At 43.5% G+C, this 20,987-nt stretch overlaps 2 protein-coding genes across 22 annotated transcripts in view; both read left to right on the top strand.

Annotated features, from left to right (window-relative positions):
* LOC107212819 (general transcription factor II-I) overlaps positions 1-8,467 on the top strand; it is a 46,342-nt gene extending 37,875 nt beyond the window's left edge. For 10 of the 19 annotated variants that reach the window (XM_033518991.1, XM_033518987.1, XM_033518986.1 and 7 more), the window contains 6 exons: positions 691-874; positions 1,793-1,821; positions 2,204-2,254; positions 3,520-3,558; positions 5,267-5,411; positions 5,835-6,405. In XM_033518991.1, coding sequence (XP_033374882.1) covers positions 691-874; positions 1,793-1,821; positions 2,204-2,254; positions 3,520-3,558; positions 5,267-5,367 — 404 coding nt within the window. In that variant the 3' untranslated portion in view covers positions 5,368-5,411; positions 5,835-6,405. Of the gene's footprint in view, positions 1-690; positions 875-1,792; positions 1,822-2,203; positions 2,255-3,519; positions 3,559-4,041; positions 4,263-5,266; positions 5,412-5,834; positions 6,406-7,346 lie in introns of those variants that run through there. The other 9 variants (XR_004499891.1, XR_004499892.1, XR_004499893.1 and 6 more) reach the window with 9 other exon arrangements.
* A 3,289-nt stretch (positions 8,468-11,756) lies between these two features.
* NCF1 (neutrophil cytosolic factor 1) lies at positions 11,757-20,694 on the top strand. 3 transcript variants are annotated; one of them, XM_033518947.1, is made up of 11 exons: positions 11,757-13,733; positions 14,179-14,259; positions 14,573-14,648; positions 15,876-16,041; positions 16,180-16,235; positions 16,531-16,653; positions 17,022-17,129; positions 17,938-18,055; positions 18,647-18,754; positions 19,187-19,359; positions 20,233-20,689. In XM_033518947.1, exons 1-11 carry the CDS (start codon positions 13,662-13,664, stop codon positions 20,349-20,351), a joined length of 1,200 nt encoding a protein of 399 aa, XP_033374838.1. In that variant the 5' UTR covers positions 11,757-13,661; the 3' UTR covers positions 20,352-20,689. The 3 variants fall into 3 exon arrangements, with proteins under 3 accessions (XP_033374838.1, XP_015502035.1, XP_033374839.1); XM_015646549.3 differs by having other exon boundaries at positions 11,764-13,733; positions 19,187-19,329; positions 20,233-20,694; XM_033518948.1 differs by lacking the exon at positions 11,757-13,733 and having other exon boundaries at positions 14,176-14,259; positions 14,394-14,648.
* Positions 20,695-20,987: the final 293 nt, after the last annotated feature.

The raw sequence follows: 20,987 nt of genomic DNA, 5'->3' as shown, positions 1-20,987 counted from the left end.
TCATTAAAATGAACAAATTTGAAATTGTATATGAATGTTGTGCTTTGAGTCCAAAAAGAATCTTTTGTAAGTGATGTAGGCAGTTTGGTATTTTAAACAAAGTCCTAAGAGTCTAGATTGCTTTGTGGTTCCCTTTTCCTGTTTGCTGTGTCAACATGGATGAAATATTTATTTTGCTGGTAGTCCATGGTTCTTCTCAGGGCTTCATAATCCTGGCCTCTTAACACTTAGAGTAATTTTTAAAATGCAATTTAACCTTTTTGCTAGGTATAGTTTTATTTGGTTTACCTTGCATTGTACAGTAGTAATGACTTGGGTTTCCCTATCTGCAGTTCTTTCACTTGTGCTGCTTGAATTGCTTTTCTTAGCACTGCAGGAAAGGTTTTGTTTTCCTTCATGTAGCTGTCTCCTTTTATATCCTGTTCTACAGTGTTCTCTTAGAGCAGAATCTGTGTTCTTTATATGCTGAACTGTCAGAGTTGTGACTAATGCTCTCCTAGTAATGTTCATGAGTGTAATCCAGACCTCATTTCTAACACTGTAATCATTTCACTGTCAAGTGAATTTTCATAGTTTCAGATCTGATAGAAAGCATGGTTTGAATTTTGTTTCTAATACTCTGAATACTTTTTCTTCATTGTAATCATAAAAACTCTAGGTTTGAAAATAAACACAACCTCTCTCACTTAGGTGAAGCCACTGGTATGAATTTTCCTGTGAAAGTTCCATACAGAAAAATCACTAACAACCCTGGCTGTATTTTGGTGGATGGAATGCCTCCAGGTGTGGCATTTAAAGCACCCAGTTATCTGGAAATCAGCTCAATGAAGAAGATTTTGGAATCAGCAGAGTTTATCAAGTTTACTGTCACTAGGTATGTAATTGCCATTAATTAGATTGTGAGTACAGCCTCACAGCTGGAATAAATGTGAGAGAATAGAAGTTGTAGTACATCTTGAAATAGCTGTGGGCTCAATATGTCAGGTCAAATGAAGCCCACTTGTTCCTAGCATGAAGGAAGGAGGACATGTCCAATTTAGTATGACAAAAGGCCTATTACTGCATATTTACAGCAGCCTGTCTTTTGAGTTGAAATCTAATCATAATGTGTATGAAAGCCCTATAGTTCTCTGTGCCTTCCTTTCCCTGTCATAATACCAAGTTTTGAGACAAGTTCAGAGCTCATTAGTTTCTATTCAATATTTAAAAATACAATATTGTCCAGTTACAGTGTAAGGGAATTTCATTTGTAGGTGTATATCTCCCTAGACACACACACACATATCCAATGTTAATTTGTATGCATGAAGCAGAACAGATCAAACTTTGGAATCATTCTAAGGAAATGAAAATAAAAATCAATCAGTTTCTGTAACTTCTCAAATCATAGATGACTTCATAGGAGTTTAAAAGCTTCAGTTTCTCTTTAGAGAGAGAAATTTCCTAAATAGATTTTACTAAGGGCTCTGAATTCTTAGCCCTTAATCATGACATATTCTAACCAAAAGGACTTTGATGTGTTTTTGTGCTGAACCCTAAAGAAGAGGTGGCCCTTTGATAAGTAGCAGTGTTCAAGGGAAGGGTTTAGCTATTCCCATATATGTTACTTTTCAGAATGCTAGCTTTGAAGAACCAAAATGCCCAAGAGCTGCTATTCCTTCTGTTTCACTTGACTTTCTTTTCATTTTTTAGCATGACCTCTGTTACACAAGGTATGGGGAAGTTACGGGGAGAGGAAACACACATTTTAGTGCATTTTACAATCAATAATCTTTTCTTTTTTTCTTTCCAGACCATTTCCAGGACTTGTCATTAACAATCGTAAGTATTTATGATACACTGATGACAAAAGTATTTTTGTAACCTACCAAGATTCATTTTCTACATTGTGTTAGTGGCAGAGGCCTCAAGTTGTTAAGGTCTCTATATTGAACATGTGGAACATGTATTGAACATGTCTCTGAAGAACATGTGGGAACTTAAGAGAAAATTTTTGGTGCTTGAAGGCAAGACAGGAAGTGTTTTTCCTGTAACAGAAAAAATTGAACAGAAAAAAATTAACAGAAAATTTAACATCTCAATCACAGTGTTAGTAACCTGTTCATGTGACAAGTTTCAGGATTTGCAGATTTAAAGGTTGTCCTTGTGTTGCATGTGAACCATTTTCATTGTGAACTAAAACAATGATCATGTTTAATCTTAGAGCTCTTGGAAGAAGCTGAAGCAGAAGCACCAGCACCAGCAGCAACCACAGGTGATGCAGAGTGTGACACATGTCCTTGCAGGAGGGGTGGGGTGTGGAGTTCTGCATCTTATTGGCAGCTGTCATTAGCACTCATGTCCTAGGTGTAAGGTGCTCATGATGAGTCATTTCATTTTGAGAAATTGTGTGCAACACTTTAATGGCTGTTTAACATTACTGGAAAGTGCCTCTGCTTTCTTCAAGCTGTATCACTGGTGTATTCCTTGGTTTGATTTTTGTAGATGATGAGTGAGCTGGAAAGAAAGATTATTTGGGGCAATGTGTAAAGTTGTAAAATGGGGTAAAGGCAATTCAGTATCCATTTATTAATATCTGCTTAACTCAAATGTGTGCATGTCTGCATGTACAGCCAAGTGAAGTTTGCTTTCATAGCTGGATGGAATTTCTGTCTGCTGCCAAGCTCTGTAACTAGACTGCACCTGGGACTGCACACACATCACCTATCTTAGTCTGAACAGAGAACTTAGCTTTGGGCTGTGAATTAACTAAAGAAAATGTGGTTGGGCAACTTTGCTTTGATCCAGTACAGCTTCTAAATGTTCATATACCTTCTAAGAATGTGTACCCTAATTTAGTGTAGTGTGGGGAAAACTGCAATTGACTGAATAAATCATTATACAAAGAAACTGGAAAACGAAGAGAAAACATCTGAAGGGGCACTTGTATGATGAAAATTACTGTAAAGGAAATTACTGGCTCTTCTGTTTAGGTGTGGGAGGAAGAAGATCAGCTGCTGGTGATCTGTGAGCTTGCTGTTGGTCCTTAATATCTGCAGTATTAAAAAGGTTAAATGGTTTTCCCAGAACATGTTCACCTACAATCCATGCAGAGATAGTAGAAAACTCAGCATGGAATTAAAGCATTCTTGTCCTCTGTAATGCACCTTCCCACTCTCCCCCAAAGTACACATTCTAAGACAATGCTTAGGAGAAGTGGTGACTCTTTCTTTATGCTGTTCCAAATTTGGTGTATTCTGTGCAAATGCACATTATCTTCTGGGTCTTGGTGATGCCTGCCACAGTGAACCATTCTTAGAAGAGAAAGTGTTACATAGTTAAATGTAATAAAAGTTTGGGGTGTATTTATATTTTGTTGCAGACTATAGAAAGCTACACAAATTTATCTTAGACAAAGAGATGAGTCTGATTGTTAAAGAAAAATTAGGCTCTTTTTTCAGGGAAAACTTAATTTCCCTAATTGATTTATCTTGTTGAAGCTGTATTCATATTCATTTGACTGTATTTTTTTCATTTTAGAGCCAGCTAAACCAAACAAAGTAGAAGTATCTCTAGAAGGTAAGTGTTTGTCTTCAGTTATTATCAACAAATATTTTTTAAGTAATGCTGAACTAAGTTGCATCTGTTCTTTAAGTCAGGTCAATCAAAACCAAGAAAAGGTCTTTTATTGGTTCCTGGCACATTTCTTCATTTATAGTAATATCATGCTGCATCATGTAAAAAATACTTAGCAGCAAAAGTTAGTATTTAAATAATTTTACAAAGAAGTTTTATGAATTCTTCATGGTTGGTGAGTCATGCCTATACATAGGCTCTGAGTGAGTGTTCATATCCTGAGTGATGCATCCAGTTATGCAGTGGAGTAGTTTCCAGAATTGATGCAAGTGAGTGATCATCAGGAACTCTGCATGCCATATTGGCTTTGATACACTGTGTTGGGGGCAAATGAGTGGAGTATTATTGTTCTTCTAGCCCTTAAACTCTAGAAAACATCCAGCTTTCCTATTGTCCAAGAATATATTTGAGTTGTATCCTTTTCAGATAGAATCCCAGAATCTTTTAGTTTGGAATAGCCTTCTAAAAGCATCAAGTCAACTGTTGCCCCAGTACTGGCAAGCTCACCACTAAACCATCTCTCCAAGTGCCACATCTGCACAGCTTTTAAATGCCTCCAAGGACAGTGACTCCACTTCTCTGGTCAGCCTCTGCCAGGGCTTGACAACCCTTTTGGTGAAGAAGTGTTTTCTAGGACGTGGATGCATGTAAGACCAAGGAAGCTCTAGGTTTTGTATCCCCCCCATGTGGTTTTGCATTAGAAATCCTGAATTGATCTGAGAGTTGGGATGTTGTTGTCTGCTGTGTGCTGTGCTCCTGTCAGTGCTGCCTTTGCTGTAGCCCAGCCTGTCAGCACAGCCCTGGCTGGCCATTGCTTGTCTCTGCTGTGGCTCCAAGGTGATCCAGGGTGCTGTGGGAGTTTGCTGGGGTCCTGCCTTTGTCAGGGGGTCCCAAGGAGGGTTTGCTGATGTGTCTGTGGCAGCTTGATGGCAGCATAGCCAGCAGCCCTGGGATGATGGCTGCTGTGCACCAGCACTTTCCATCTTGAGATTCTCAACTTTGGCTAATTCCCTAATCCTGCTTTCATTGCCCCAAAAGAGAAAGCAGCAAATCTCAATGTTCCTGTTCTCCTGTAGTTTTTTCCATGGAAACTCCCTTTCCAGTCTCTTTCTTCACTTTCTCTGTCGTGTCATTGAACTCTAAGCCAAGCCAAGCGAACATTCTCAACTAGAATGAGTGTTACAAACTGAGTTACAGGCTAACTCCAAGGGTTTTAAGTCAGTTTTTCTTGGAGTATGGACTGACCCTGTTGCAGCAATCAAGACAGAGAGAGGACAAGTGTTAGAGTCACAGCAGAGCTGAGCTGCAGATTTTAAGCTCAGTTAGGAAGGCTGGAACTTTAAATGTCTTTATCATGCCAAAACTCTGTGGGTTGCTGAAGCTAGATGATGCAGGAGAAGGACAGTTTTTCCTGAATGCTGTCACGTGGAGGAAATTCAACTGCAGGCCTTAAATCTGATGGTTAGGAAGTGGTAGAAAAGCATCAAAATTGGCTTCAGACACTGTAACTACAGAAATGTTTTTGTGGAAAGGTGTACAGTAGCTAAAATCACTTCAGAACTAGGCTGGAAGGTATAAAATGATTGTGGTAGAACAGCTTGGCTTTGTAGTGATGAATTATTCTCACCCCAAACCTTCTAAACAACTTCAGGAAAAAACCATTTTCCATCCAACATCATATTCTCTGCAGAAAGAACAGAATCAGGCTCTGGGTCATATGGACAGTGCTACACAGACACAAGATTCCTTTGATTTACCTCCAAGTATCCCTGCAATGAATAAAACTGTATCAAAAGGTGATGAATGCTTTAGCCAATGTGATTTTTTTTTTTTTAACATATAATAATGTCTTCCTGTATGATACTGTGCTTTGAAAATTAGCTAGGGTTAAAATTTGTTTGGGATAGACTGAAATAGAATGATGCAGAAATCTGTGTGTAGTTGAGAGAGAAGCAGTCCTACTAATGCCAATTTTATTTCCATTCATTAAGAACTAGAGTGCTCTAAGAACCTAAGTTGCTTTACATTGCACTGGAAATGGTAATTTCCACAGAATCTGATTGCTGTGAATATACTTTTATTTATTTTTTTATTATTATTATTAGTTTAAAAAGATAATTAATGTTTTTCATGTTTTTATTAATTTTTTTCTTAAGTAGAGCAGTAACAAAATCGGTGGGGAAGTTCAAATTTTTCATTCACTAATAATTTTTTAACAGATAACACAGAAACAGAAGAAAATTCTCAAATTAAGCAAGATCCAAACCTGATGTCATAGACCTCATCAATACTGGGTAAAAGAATTTAGTGTTTCTTGAAGTCAACACCTGTCAAGGAAGAATATTTTATATTTTTGGCTGGGGAAAAGAGAGATGAAGTATAATACTAAATGTTGGAAGGTGCCAGTACTTTAGTTGTGAATTATTTTTATGTGTCTTAGTTCTCACATGTAAGATGTCAGATGTTTTGCACTTTATTATCCAAATGCAATATAAAGTACACTGTGTTCAAATTTGTGAGGAAATCCTCGAAAAATGTGGCCTAAAATGTGTGATGGTAATCACATACCTCAGAAGAGATGTGAAGAAGCAACTGAAAGCTGAGGGAATTAGTGTTTATGAAAAGCTCTGACATGTTTGTTTGAAAAAGCATTGTTGTTCTTGATAACGCATATATTTCTAAATTGTAACTGAGCAGGAAAGCTCTTTTTCTTTCTTTTCTTTCTTTTAATAAATTAATTTAAAAATTAAATATTTCTTTAAATAAATTAAGTTTTTATGAAAAGTTTAATTAATGCCCAGATGTCCAAATCTTTCTCTATTTTTAACACCCCTTATTCCTAAAAATTATGTTTTTGTGGTGGTGGAGAGCAGTGTTAGCAATGCTATCACATCACCAAATCTAAAATGCTGACCTGCATAACTTGGAGTCTCTGTGCTTCATTCAAAGAAAAGAGTAGAAATTCTTCCAATTTCAGGTTTTTGGTAATACTGAAACCCAAGCATGTTCCTCATTATGCAGCGTTTGATAATTCAGCAGTTTGATTTGACTGCTATAAAGTTAAATGAAGCATTGGCCAGGAGAGCCTGTGGGTTTCATTCCTGGCACCATCTAAGTTTTTGGAGCTGAGGGACAGCCTTGTCCCTCCATCTGTGCATCTGAACACAGCCCAGGACACAGAAGGCAGCATCAGGACAATGAAATGATGTGGTAGAAAGTTGCAGGAGCTGAAGAACCAGCATCCCAACTGTCTGTTCCCTGAGCACTACAGGCACAGCAGTTGTGGCTTTATTAAATCAGTGAAGTCTGTGATGGAGGTGTTTGTCATAAAATTGAATGTGGCAGGATAAAATACACTGAAGGAAAAACTGATTTGTCATGGGATGCAGTGCAGCCAGTGTGATATAAAAAACCATCTCATTTGTCAATTAAAGATTATAGAAATGTTGTATGAGCAGTGGCTGCACAACTTGATGCTGCAGTGGTTCAGAGTTTGGGATGCTTAGGCCATCCACTGAATTTTTACTAAAATAAATATTTCTTCTAAATTCTAACAGAGAGCACTCAAACACACATTTAATCTCATATTTATTGAGAACTATATTCAACTTCTGCATGCTTGCTGAATCTAGGCCTAAAGAAGTGAAAACTAAAATACAAACTGCTCAAAGTTGGAATAAGACACAAGGCTTCAATGAAACTAACTTACTTTTTAAATTTCTCTTACCTAGTCAGAAGCTTCCTGTTCTGAGAAGAGCCTGCTGGGCCTGTCCAGAGCTGTGTAATATAATTGTATAAGAGAAGTATCTTCTATACAAACCCTTTTGTACTATTATATAGAAATGTCTACTTTTTCAGCAGTTCTATGAATTGACCTAAATCAAAGAATGACTGTAGAATTGGAATGTCTGAGTTTACTTTGGAATATATATTAAGGACTGAATTTAATACAGCAATGCTGGGGAGATGGCAGGGATTAAAATCATCAGGGACTTAGTTGAGGCTGTCCACATTTTCCAATAAAGCTGAATTTCAGTGTACCTGAATGCATCCTAGTTTTTGTAATGAAAAATTCCTGTAAAGAGTTACATTTATTTACTTTGGAGAAAAAAAAAACCTCCACGTGAATATTCAGCTATTATTTTAATGTCTCATTGGACTACATTATTTGTATATTTTAGCAATTTTTTCCTATTTTATCTGTCACAATTCATATGTTTTTTCCTAAATAAAAGATGAATTTGATGAATTCAAATGAATTTCATTTCATTTGATTAGTATGCCTTAATGAGATAGAATGGTCGGTATTCCGATGTGTGGATTAGGAACCAACTGAAATTAAACCCCATCACAGTTTAATGTTCTGTTTATTGTTCTGTTAATTTAAAGTAGTAAGTCCATGTTATATCAGAGCATCATACAGTTTATATATGATGGGTTTGTTTTTGCAATCTTAGTGTAGGCAGTAGTTGTGTGGACATGTGTGAGCTTTTCTGCTGAAGGCTGTGAGGGATGCTCTTCTGTTCATCTAGAGCTAGTTATGGAAACATGCTACAACCTGCTCTAGGTCCTACTATGTCAAAAACTCAGAATATTCTGTGAATACAACAATTAAAGTTCCCTGTAGTCCTGGTTATGCATCACAATATGTAAGATTCATGTACATATTTTTTTATTTTTTTTTTTCAAATTTCACAAACCATAAGAGATGTCCAGTTCTGGCTATATGATAATCTCTAAAAATGCAGATTATTTGTAAAGGTTTCTCTTTTACTGCCATCAGTTTGAGATGATTACATTATGCACAAATGGTAAATCATATTCCCTGATGAATAAATGAAGATGTTTCTGATGTTTTTCACGGCTGTCCATGCAGTACACAGTTATGCCTTTTACAACCAATCAAGTCCTAGCAGTAATTCTGTAGGCAGGTAGAACATGCATCAGAGGATTGGGAAAGTTTCAAAAATCAGACATGACAACTGGTTGCCATGGAGACAAGCACCCATTCTAATACTGGCTTCTGTGTATACCTTCAACAGCTTCAGTCCTCCTGCTATGATTGACGGTACTGCATCATTTTCTTTTCAAATGTGTATTAAAATTCAGTATGATACTGTATAATATTTAAAGATTTTAGCTTAACTTAATAATTTTCTCCCATATAAAACTCACAGTAATTTTCCAGGCTGTTTTCCTCCAGAGAAAAGAAGCATTAAGGTATTTATTTTCCTCTTCCAAAAATCATACGCTTTCAGTTATGGGATTTCCAAATCTAAATTAAGTTTTGTTCTCGGTCATTTAGATTGTGCAAACATATTATTCAAGTGTAAAAGCTGTTGGCTATTTTTAGTTTATCTGACAATTAACAAATCTATAGCAGAGCAGGCAGGGTTATAAAATAGATCACTAAAGCTTGGAAGGTTAGACAACACCAAAAGGAAACCTATTAAATATGTTTGTAAGGAGAAAATCTTATTATAAAGCATAGTAAATTTGAAATGTTTTTCCCTGACTCTTCATAGTAAACTGTTTCTGAAGAGGATTTGTGCTAATGCATACACTGTACAATATTAATGGTAATATTTACCTGGACTTCATCACCTTACAGTATTGATGCTTACAAATGCAGATACAGATGATAAAACCCTGTATCTGACTGAACACACTTTGTAATAACTGGATAATGGCAACATAACAGTTTTGTCACCTTCCATTTGATGATTAATCATAATTCCTTCAAAGAAAAGAATATACCATGCAGAGGAAAACCCAAGGCATAGACTTCTACATCCCTGTGCTGTGCCACACATCCTGCAATTAATGTCAGCCTGCAAGGATAGCCTTGTATGGAGTCCCAAAACTATAAATTGTGGAAAACAAGCAGATTCTATGTGAGTATGAAAACCTAGAGTGAAAGTTTGAAATAAGTCTAAAATCTTGGATTTGACCTTTTCTTTTATATTTATGCAATTTGTATAGTTATTATCCCTAAAAGTCTTGTGAAATTCTTAGTATTCTGAAGTTCCTGTAAAACCTAACTGAAACAAGAGGATGTTTCCTTTGATAGTTTAGAATTGGTGGCCCCCCAGCCAGCCAGTGGAGAAGTGATTGAAACAACTTGTGCAACTGCTCTTTGGAGATCTGGGACTCTTGAGGTGACAATTTATTTAAGGATTTTATATAAGATAAGATTTTATATATTTAAATAGATGAGGACTTAAGGATTTTTTCTATTTAATTCTATTTACTTGAATCACAAACCAAGTAAGACAGACTGTTTCTTCTGTTGGTTGGTTTTCTCATGGTTCTGAAGCTGATTTATTTCCTGTTTGTAGAGGTAAGTTGTAAAATTGTAACTTCTAAGTAATGATCCTGTGGCATGCCATCTTGAGATCTTGTGTTGCTGGTGATCTCATCTGACAGCTCCTGGATATGAATGTTATATCTCCAGTGACATGGGGTAGATACATCACTGGCTGGTGAGGCTAGGCTTGTCCAGTTGGCTGAAAAGCCTTATTTGAGCTAGGCTTGAATCATCCTGTCTGCACAGAGGATGACAAAAAACACTTTGCAAGTTTTTAACAGAAGAAGGGGGAACTGTGACAGCTACAGCTGGTCTGCAGCTGTACAGATAAACTGGCCATAACAAACAACTCAACCAGCCTGGCTTGTTAGAGAATAGATGTAAACCAGTCCCTGAGTGAGGCAAGGACAGGTTGGATTCAAACTCAAACAGGGGACCCTGGCCAATCCCATTCAATCATGAATGCAGATATCTAACTGGCCAGTGAGCTGGGCACAGTTAAGACCCCAACCAGTCAAGTGTGTGAGCGTGGGCAGTTTGAAGCCCCTATAAAAGGAGGCATCCATCAATAAATTTTGGTGTTGTCTCATGAACTCTGTGTGTTCAGCCATGTGTCTGTCTCCAAAACAACAGGCACTGTCCACATGAGAACCACCAACACATTTGCCTCACTTGAACAAGCACACTGAGCTAATGAACCTCCAGCAGGGACCAGGTTTCACTACTTCTGGACATTTTTGGAATGGGGAAATGAGATAATGCAACTTTCCTCAGGCTTTAAGCTGGCTTGACTTCCCCTTCTGAAAAATTAGGATGGTTCATCCCTTCATTACTCACAGCCCTCTTTAGGAGGCACTTTTAGCACAGCTGCCTGCCCAGCTGTCTATTGCCAGTGGAGTCCTCAGTGCTCACTCAAAATGAGGGCACTGTCACAGCAAAGGAGCTGGGAAAATAAATAATTCCAGGGTATTGCCTTGTCAAGTGTGTTACAGCAGAGTGGCTTTACTTAAACTTTGTATGCAGGAGCTGAAAGAAAAATGAAGTGAAAGTGGTTGCAATGGTTTTGCTGGAAGGACTGGAGTCCTTACATGGTGTGCATCATGAATGGCCTGCTGCTGGGTGGGCAGAAATGCTGATGGGTGTGTTGGCACTCAATGCTGAAGGCTCTTTTCGGTCTCAGACATTCTAAGTTATATCCAGTTGAGAGAAATTTGTCTGGCAAAATAATTACCCCAGTGTTTATACCTTTGTCTTGGGTTGCAGTGCAAGATGTATTCTAGTATGTATTCTATTGCCATCTGTTAATACCAGGTGGGGCAGTGTTCTTTATCTCTTTCATGACCCATCCCTCATAACTCCAGGGAATATCTTCTGTTAATGGGACATTGAGTCTCACTGCAGGACTGATAAAATTCCATCATCCCATTGGGAGATGCTCCATCCAGGGGGAGGAGCCAAGCATTCCAGCTGGATATAATCTAAGATTTGGACCACCACAGTCAGCCTTTCTCCACTGGATTCCCAGAGGAAGACCAGACCCATCTGTACCACCACTGGACCTTCAGAGGAAAGCTACACCCTTCTACAGGATCACTGCTTCAACAGAACCACGTCTGTCACTGCAGGAGGACAGCAGCCACCATTTAATGGAACTGTTATCAACACTCTGACCAACAGGGTGTCAGGTTGTATTCTGACTCTGTCAATGGTTTGTTTTATACTACTGAATTTTAATTTTCCTAGTAAAGAACTGTTATTCCTATCCCCAGATCTCTGCCTGAGAACCCCTTGATTTCAAAATTACAGTAATTTGGAGGGAGGGGGTCTGCATTTTCATTCTGAGGGAGGCTCCTGCCCTCCCTAGCAGACACCTGTCTTCTAAATCAAGACAAGATCCCAGCCTTGTTTCCCAAAACATGAATCAGTTAATGAACTCAAGAAACTTCCATTGTGGTTTGACACTGGCCAGATGCCAAGTACCCACAAAAGTTGCTCACTTGCCCTCCCCTGCCACAGCTGGGCAGTTGAGTTGAGATGAGGACTGGGAGAAGACCCTCCAAGGGCAAAACAGGCTTGGCTTAGAGGTACGAAGTTAATTTGTTACTAACAAAATTAGAGGAGGATAATTAGAAGTAAAATAAGTCCTTAAAAACACCTTTTTTCTCCCAGCCCCTCTGTCCTTTCCATCAACGGCAAAGGGAGATAGGGCATGGGGGTTTTGGTCAGGTCATCACCCGAGGTTTTCTTCTGCTGCTTTGGGAGAGGAGTCCTTCCCCTGTGAGACCATGGGGTCCCTCCCACAGGACATTGTTCTCCAGGAACTTCTTCAACGTGATTCCAATCTCATGAACAGTGGTCCTCCCAAAACTGCTGTGGCATGGGTCTCTCCTCCCCCAGGGTGCAGCTCTCCAAGGACAGGCTGCTCCAGCCTGAGAGCCTCTCTCCCTACTGGGTCTCCCACTGGAGCACAGCCTCCTCCAGGCATCCGCCTGCTCCATCCTTCCCCACGGGCTGTGGGTGAATCTCTGCAACCCTGTGGATCCCCATGGCTTGCAAGGCACAGCTGCTTCACCATGGTCATCACCACAGCCTGCAGAGGAATCTTGGCTCTGGCACCTGGAGCACCTCCTGCCCCTCCTTTCCCACTGACCTGGGTGTCTCCATGTTGTTTCCTTCACATGTTCTCACATCCTCCTCTGGCTAGGAAAAACCATGTGTGCCCCACTTTGTTTTGATTTGCTTCTTAAATATGTTATCTCAGAGGTGTTACCATCATCTCTCACTGGCCCAGCATTGGCCAGCAGCAAGTCCATCTTCAAAGCCATCAGGGATCAGCTCTGCCAGACATGGTGGAAGCTTCCAGCAGCTTCTCACAGAAGCCACATCCGTAGCCCCCCTGCTACCAAAAGCCAGACTGTGCAAACAGAGCTTAGCTTGTTCAGATGGGATGTTCTTCTGAGAATTTTCTTCTAAAATCATGCTCCTTGCCACGTATTAGATGTGAGACATTTGATGGGACACTCAGCAGTGTATCACACACACTTACGGGTGGTGTTTCGCTGTGAGCTAATCCTTCATGGACAGTGGTATCTAAAACCTCTCATTTCTCACATCACAAGATGAAGAATGAGGAAACTGAAAGAAGCATGTAAATTAAGTGGTTTCCAGTAATGTACTGTCTGTAATGCAGTTCTAAATTTAGTACAAACAATTGTAATTATGAAATTAGCTTTTATGAAAAAGTTTATGGTGTTCTGCATAAGCAGCAGTTATCTGGTGACTAACAGAGCAGAATCCAAATAGCCCTGGATGGATCTGTTTTAGTATCTGTGGCTGTGTAATTTTGCCTTGCATATAGGGAAGTCCCCATGTTAAAATAGTAAGAAACCAAATGCAAATGACCTGCAAAAGCTGCAAGTACCACACCCAAATTCCAGGGGAGGGTTACTGTTAGTATTTAATGTTTTTAATGCAGCCAGAGGAAGCTTTTTTCTTTACAAGCTAACAAGGGCTCACCTTCTCCTCATTTGTGGAGCCACTGGAGGGGCTGGGCTGGGAACTTGCCACGGGAAACACCGACTCCATACAAACCACAGTGGGTAAACAATTCTGGGTGATTGCAGCGGGAGTTCCACTTCCCCAGGGCTTTAAGAAGAAGCAGAGCAGTGCCAGGGGAGAGGAGAGCAGCCAGGCAGGCAGGAGCAGGGTCTGGAGGAGAACATTTCGGGCAGGAGCAGCAATGGGGGACGCCTTCATCCGACACATTGAACTGCTGGGCTACGAGAAAAGGTTTTTCCCCAGCCAGCACTATGTGAGTACTCAGAAGCGTTCTGGCATGTGAGGACTGAGGACTGGCCAGGGTAAAATGCATGGGCAACAAATTTCCTTAGATAAATTGACTGAGGGTCTAAATCCTTCCTTTTAAGGGGGTCGTGGCTGATAACATGAGCTGGAGGCAGCAGGAGACTAAAATGTCCTGAACACACAAGAATTCAGGCACCTCCTTTGCAAGCCATTGGATACTTTGCAGTCTTGGAAAGGGCTTTTTCCTCTTTGTTTCCCACCCACCTGCATGTTTCTGTCCCCTCTGTTCATTCCAAGCTCCCCTAGTGCCCAGTTTATTTGCTGGCATTGGGGTGGTAGAAGGAAAATATTAAATTTTATCTGAAACTGGACTGTCCACAGGGCTTCCCGGGCACAGTGGGGTGTGGTGTCCCACTTGCCTCCAAAACTGCAGCCTCTGCTTTGCTCCTCAGGTCTACATGTTCCTGGTGAAGTGGAATGACCTCTCTGAAAAGGTCGTCTACCGCCGCTTTACTGAGATATATGAATTCCACGTGAGTCCTCCCGGGACACATGGGCTCGGGGTGGGGAAAAAGGAGGATAAATGCCATCTGAAATTGTCTCAAAGCAAACCTGGTTCAAAACAGGCTCCTGGGACCAGTCCTTCAATCTCTTTTGCCACCTGCAGGTGGGAGCCATTGGCTCTGTGTCCCTGGGCAGAGTGCCGAGGTGTGGGATCCAGCCAACACGTGCTAGTGGCAGCAGGGCGAGCACCAGGAAAGGAGCCAAGCTAGGGCCAGAGGAGTGGGTGTCACAGAGTATTCCCCTGGTTCTGTCCTCACTCTTGTGCCTGGCTCTGCTCTGCAGAAAGCACTGAAGGAGATGTTCCCCATTGAATCCGGGGACATCAACATAGAGAACCGGATCATCCCGCACTTGCCAGGTGAGGGGGAAGCACTGTGTCTGGGGGGTGAATAGAAATTGCAGCTAGTTGGGAAATTCCCTGGGGGTTTGAGCTGTGCTGGCTGCCTCCCAGACAAGTGTGTGGTGCAGTATTTCCTGTACACCAGGCTTGAAATCAAAACCCCAGAAAGATGTGAGCAGTGGCAGTGGTTCTTCCTAACACTCAGCAGCCCAGCAGACCCCATCCTTCCTCAATGAAGGCTGGGCACCCCAGAGGCAAGTCCAGAAGAATGACCCCTATGACCCCTGGCTGGTGCAAAGTGTCTGGTTTTGGGGAGGCTGAACTGAGTGGAGCTGAGCTGAGCCCTCTTTAGGTGACACCATCAGTAGTGTTGGCTTAATGCCCTTATGGCAACACAGATACTTTGTAAGAGGAAAATTGCAATATGTCTTCAGTGATAGAGAATGAACTCCTGAACCAAACAGCTGATGCTTTGTGTCCAAGCAAGGTGCACATCAGAAAACTTCCCCATTTTATTTAATTTCCTGCTTTGAAAGAAGCAGAAGGGAGTCTGAAAAAGAGCTGCAGTTGTGTTTGACATCTGTGGAGAAGGAGTAAGCCTGCACTAAGCAGCAGTGTGGGTGCCAAGCTGGGAGGGGTTCCACTGCAGCTGGACTAACACCACCATGCTGGGCCTCTTCCAACATGCTGCCCCCACCATGCTGGGGCTGTTCAAAGCATCCTTATTCCATTTGGGGAACTGAGAGCACTGGGGACCAGACAGGTGTCAGACTGCTGGGAGGGGCAGGGGGTGCCACTGATCACACAAAAGCAACCCCCATCAAGCAGTTCAACACTGCTTGGGGTTGGGATTGCCAGAAGTATTTTAGAGCTCTGGAGTCAAGAACACCATAAGCAGTGGGATGGGAGGATAAGCCTATCTACTCTGACTGGAGGCTGGTCCCCTTAGCCCCTCTTGGTGCCCTGGTGCATCTGCTGTATTTGTGGCCCAGCAGCAGGGCTTAGTCTGAACACACATGTGGAAGTTACCCTAAAACTGAAATAGGATCAAACGGGATCATTTCTGGGCTTGCGTGAGCTGTGCTCCCATAGAGCTTCACCTTATTGCACATTGCAGCCATGCAGCACTTTGGGGCCAGACCCACTTGGCAGAGTGGGCAAAGTTAATGATTCAGAGCAGTGTCCTTGGAAAGTATTAAAAACAAGCTGTTCTGATTTTTCTGAGCTCTTTTTCCTCTCCCCCAGCCCCAAAGTGGTTTGATGGGCAACGCTCAACTGAGAACAGGCAGGGCACACTGGCTGAGTACTGCTACACACTTGTCAACCTACCCCACAAGATCTCCCGGTGCCTGCATGTGGTCAACTTCTTCAAGGTCCGTCATGACGACATGAATCCTGTCACAGACAGCCAGTGAGTCCAGCTGCCTGCTGTTTTGGGGGAAATCCTGCTTTCCTGGCTTTGGATGCTGGCAGTAGCCTGCAGGGAGGGTGTCACTGCTGATGGATAGGGCTGGTTGGCATTGAGCTGCCTTTGCTCTGACCTGTCTAGGATCAAGAAGCCTGAGGTCTTCCTCCTGCCAAAGGATTCCAAGAAAAACCTCACTGGTAAGAGGTCGAGGGGTGCAAGTGGCTGCCTCAGCAGCAGCAAAGCCTGCTCGGGAGGGGGGTTGTCATGGCAGATACCCTCACCAAGAGTACAGTACCTGTGCCAGAGCTGCAGCTCTTGGGAAGCCAAATCCTCAGGGGAAATGAGTCATTGTCCTGAAATCCAGCTGGTTTGGGGCTGAAAGAGGCTGGGAGAGCACTTTGGGCTGTCCTGGGGCTGCTTTTAGCCTGTCTGACATAGGGTGTTTCTGGCTGGGGGCTGGAGGAGGGCACATCCCTTACTTCTCTCATGCAGACATCACAGGCCCCATTGTCCTGCAAACGTACCGAGCCATTGCTGACTATGAGAAGAGCTCCAAATCTGAGATGGCTCTCAAAGCTGGGGACATGGTGGATGTTGTGGAGAAGAGCGAGAATGGTATGTGTCCATCCCCCTGGAGAGCCCCTGAGGGTCAGCCCACTCCCTGCCACAATTTCAGCAGGAATGAGTACTTCCCTTGCATCTTGTGTCCAAAAACAGCCTGTGAGCTAGTTATGGTAGTGAAGGCACAGTTCTAGAAAACTGTGCAACATCCTGGCCATTCCTCAGCCTGTGAGGCTTCCTGCCCAGCAGGAACAGCATGAACTGGTCAAGTTCTCTGTTTGCAGCATGTCAACAGAGATTGGTCCCAGCACTGTCCCTTTAGTCCAGGACATGGAGATGCCTGCACCTGCCCTGGCCAGGACAGACCCAGTGCCAGTCCCCACAACACTCCCTGCTTTTGCCCATGGTTGCTTTCTTTGCAGGCTGGTGGTTTTGTCAATTGAAGAATAAACGAGGCTGGGTACCTGCTGCCTATCTGGAGCCATTGGATGGTCCTGATGAGTCTGAAGAGCAGGAGCCTAACTATGCAGGTAAAATGTTGGGGGGTGTGTGTGTCAGAGCACAGCCCACTGCAGCTCTCCACTGAGATGGCTCACTGCAAAGCTGGGCAATTCAGACTGAGCAGGATCACTGGGGATGCTGCTGTAGGAAGTGCCAGGAGGAATAAATCTCATGGCTTGGTGCCTCAGTGTCAACCTTGGGAGCTTCCCATGACCTGCAGCTCAGCATTAGGTTTGTGTTTTGGCTGATGTTTACCCAGTGGCCATGCTGAACTGGCTGGGTGAAGGCTGAGGTGCTGGGTTAGCAGAACAGCATGGTGCAGCATCCAAATCAGGCACAGGCATTCACAGTGCTTCGCCTCTGTGCAGTTTTTATCAGGGTCCAGCCATGCTCTCTGCCCTCTGCATTGCCCTGCCACGACAGCAGGGCTTTGTCACGTGGAGCAGAGGAAGGATCCTGCAGACTTGTACCAATTGCTCAACAGGCTTCAGCTTTGTGGGTTTCACAACACTGGAACAGGCTCTATTAGGACAACACTTCCTTCTGCCTTATTTCACCACCCGAATTCTGAACACACTTTCTAGCAGAGATAGGTGTACTTCCTCTGCTTGCACCCAAGAACTTTCTTCTGGAGAGATGGTGAAGGGGCTGGGATTACCCACAGGTAATGACAAGACTAGGAGACGTCTGAATCCAAACCTGAAGCAGCCTGAGTCTTGCCTAAAATGTTGAGTGTCTCCTAATGCTCTAGTGCCTCCTCTTCTCAGTGGCTTAGGAGATTGAGCCCCCATCCCTGAGGTGTCAGCACATGATCCACCATCCCCATTTTGTGTGTAGGTGAAGCATACATCGTCCAGAAAAGCTACACTGCTGTGGAAGAGGATGAGCTGACCCTCAAGGAAGGTGATGCCATTGAAGTCATCCACAAGCTCCTTGATGGCTGGTGGGTCATCAGGTGAGAGATGCCATGAACAGGTCAGGTGAGCAGCACTCAGGCAGAGGGAAAGGAGCATCCATGGTTCTCCACATCAGGGCTCTGAAAGCCCAGCACTTCCTTTTGCAGGGCTGCTTCTCAGAGTCTGTTCTTTGCCAAGTATTAAACATTGCAGCTGGAGATTCCTCTGCTGAGGGCTTCAGAATTATCCAAGAAGGAGGCAGATGAAAAAAAAAATAATAAAAAAAAAGCATCTGTTATTTTAGCTCTAATTGTTCTGGCACATTTTGCTTTGTAAAACCTCAATTTTCATCCCAGCTGCAAGGAACATGACAAGTAACCCTCATGGCACCAGCAAGGGATAGACATGAACCATGACTCATGGAATGTCCTGAGTCAGAAGAGTTCAAGGTGAGGTTGGAGGGGGTTTGGAATAACCTATTCTAGAGACAGGTATCCCTGTGGCAGGGGATTGGAATAAGGTCCTTTAAGGTCCCCTCTAACCAATCCATTCTGTGACCACCCACAAGAATGATCAAATTTCTCTCCTGGACTGAGGAGGTGGTTGCAGAGCCACGATTGCAAGTGATGTTGCTTTGTGTTGCACTGCAGGAAGGATGAAACCACAGGTTACTACCCCTCCATGTACCTGCAGAAAGCTGGGGAGGTGAACACCTCTGTGAAGAGTGAGCTGAGGAACCGGGGTGCTCCTCCACGGAGGTAGGAGAAGCTCTGTGTAGAGGGCAGAAGAACCAGGGACCTCAATTTTGTGGCCAAGATAGGTGCTCTATGTTCATTCATCAAAGAGCTATAGATCATTTCTGGGGCTTTTGTGGATCCACCTCATGCCTGTCTCATTCTTCCAGCCTTATGTCCAATATCTTCCTCCCCAATCCCTATCATTATTTTCCAGACTTGTGCTCAGGGTTCACCCTTCAGTGTTTGCTTGCAAAGCATCATCCAGCTGCCTCTGAACACATCGTAGATTGTGTCTCACTGATGGCTGCCCTCAAGGGCTGGCATCCACCAGGCAAAACCCAAAAGCAGAAATTGGGGTTTGGCTGAAGCAGAGGAGGAAGTGTGGGGAAAGAAATGTGTGGTGTGAGAGCTGCCAGCATGAAAATTGAAAGTTTTATTTCTCACTCCTTGCAGATCCACCATCCGAAACGTAAAGAGCATCCACAAGCAGGGCCGGAAGCAAATCAGCCAGGACACCTATAGGAGGAACAGCAAGAAGTACATCCAGAACCGGCGGAACATGCGGGGAAATTCCCAGAGCAAGGCCAATGTCATCAGTAAGTCTCAATGGAACTGGAATCCTGCAGGTATGACCCACGCCCCCCACCAGTGCTGGCAGCTGGAGCAGGATGGCACACTGAGGTCACACCATGCCCATCTGCCCTTTTCCCATGGGGAAAGTCTGTGCAGGGAGGGATTTCTTTCAATGAGTTTTCTTACCCCTGGCTATAGGTCAGACAGAGCAGAATGTGGTCCTGGGAGGAGGTCAGCCCACTTTTGGGAGCTGTGCTTTCCTTTGTGCACCCAACCTCCCCCATGATAATGCCATTACCATTGCAATCACCATGTATGTTAGCTGTCAGCAGAGGCCCCAGAAGGAAGCGTTGCATGAAGAGTCTTAGAGTTATGGAATACCATTTTGGTAGGAAGGGATCTTAAAGACCAATTTGTCCCAAGCTTCCACCTGATCAGCTTGCTCCAAGCCTCATCCAACCTAGCCTTGAACACTTCCAGGCACAGTGCAGCCACAGTTTCTTTGGCAACCTGTGCCTCACTACCTCCACAGGAAAGAATTTTTTCCTAATATTTAATATAATCCTAGCCTCTGATGGTGTGAAGCCACTCCCCCTGGTCCTACCAGTCCAGGCCCTTGTAAAAAGCCTCTCTTCATGAAGAAAGAGAGGTAAACATTTAGATCTGGGAGTCCTCATGCAGTATCCATGACTTTCCCAGAGCTAAGGATGGGCAGACCTCACACAGAACTAAAGATGGGCTTTCCCTGAGCACAGGTCCCAGCTGGGCACTGGTGAGTGCATCCTGACTCCATGACCTACAGGAAGACCACTAACTGCAGCAGGGACAGGAGGAGAGGCAGGAGTGGCTATTACGTAGGAAATATTCATGAGGGTGGTGTGTGGTGGAGAGCTCTGACCCATCTGTACATATTTTTTTATTTGCAGTTGAGAAAAATGAGCCAGAGGACAACAAGCCCAAGGCTCAACCTGCTGTTCCTCCCCGTCCCAGCAAAGACCTCATCCTGAACCGCTGCACTGAGAGCACATGGAGGAAGATCCTGTGAGGATCCTGTGAGCCCCCACACCAGACACCCAAAGCTTCATCTCCTCCAGCTTCTGTGCAGCTAGGGCTCAGAGCTGGACCAGGGATCCAGGTGGATCTGGCAGCCACCACAGGCCAGGGAGGATGGTGGCCATGTCAGCCCAGCCCAGTGCCCATCCTCATCCTCCATCACAGCCAGCCCAAGGTGTCCTGATAGCACTTTGAGGAGGGACCAGCACTGCTCTACCAGCTCCTTAGAACCACCAAAAATCCTCATCTCCAGATGCCCTTCTATTACCTCTTTGTATTTTGAATTATGTTTTTTTGTTTTCATCAATAAAGGAAAGACACTTGATAGACCCTGAGGAGCAGAGTGGGCATGGCGGCAGGACAGCAGTTCCTCCCGGATGGATATTGGGCAAGGGTCTCTTGCAAAAGATGCTGGCAGTGAGGAGATTTAGTTGGGGGACAACTAATATGAAAGGACAGCAGCTTCCTCGAGGGCTCAGTGTTTGAGCCAGGGCTGTTGCTCCCACGGAGTGTGGCGGGACAGGTCCATTGGGTTACCCCAGAGCCAGCGCTGCCATCGCTGGGCCGGGCGGGGCTGGCTTGGCCACGGTCTCGCTTTGGGTTTGGGATGGGCCTGGGCCTACGTGGA

Source organism: Parus major, chromosome 19 (assembly GCF_001522545.3).
Source record: "Parus major isolate Abel chromosome 19, Parus_major1.1, whole genome shotgun sequence".
Lineage (NCBI taxonomy): Eukaryota > Metazoa > Chordata > Aves > Passeriformes > Paridae > Parus > Parus major.
This window is presented reverse-complemented; position numbering and strand designations above follow the sequence as displayed.

Coding starts and splice junctions, on each gene's coding strand:
- NCF1 (XM_033518947.1), top strand. CDS start 13,662: ATGGGGGACGCCTTCATCCGACACATTGAACTGCTGGGCTACGAGAAA. Junction 13,734..14,178: donor TTTTCCCCAGCCAGCACTAT/GTGAGTACTCAG, acceptor TTTGCTCCTCAG/GTCTACATGTTCCTGGTGAA. Junction 18,755..19,186: donor CGGGGTGCTCCTCCACGGAG/GTAGGAGAAGCT, acceptor CACTCCTTGCAG/ATCCACCATCCGAAACGTAA.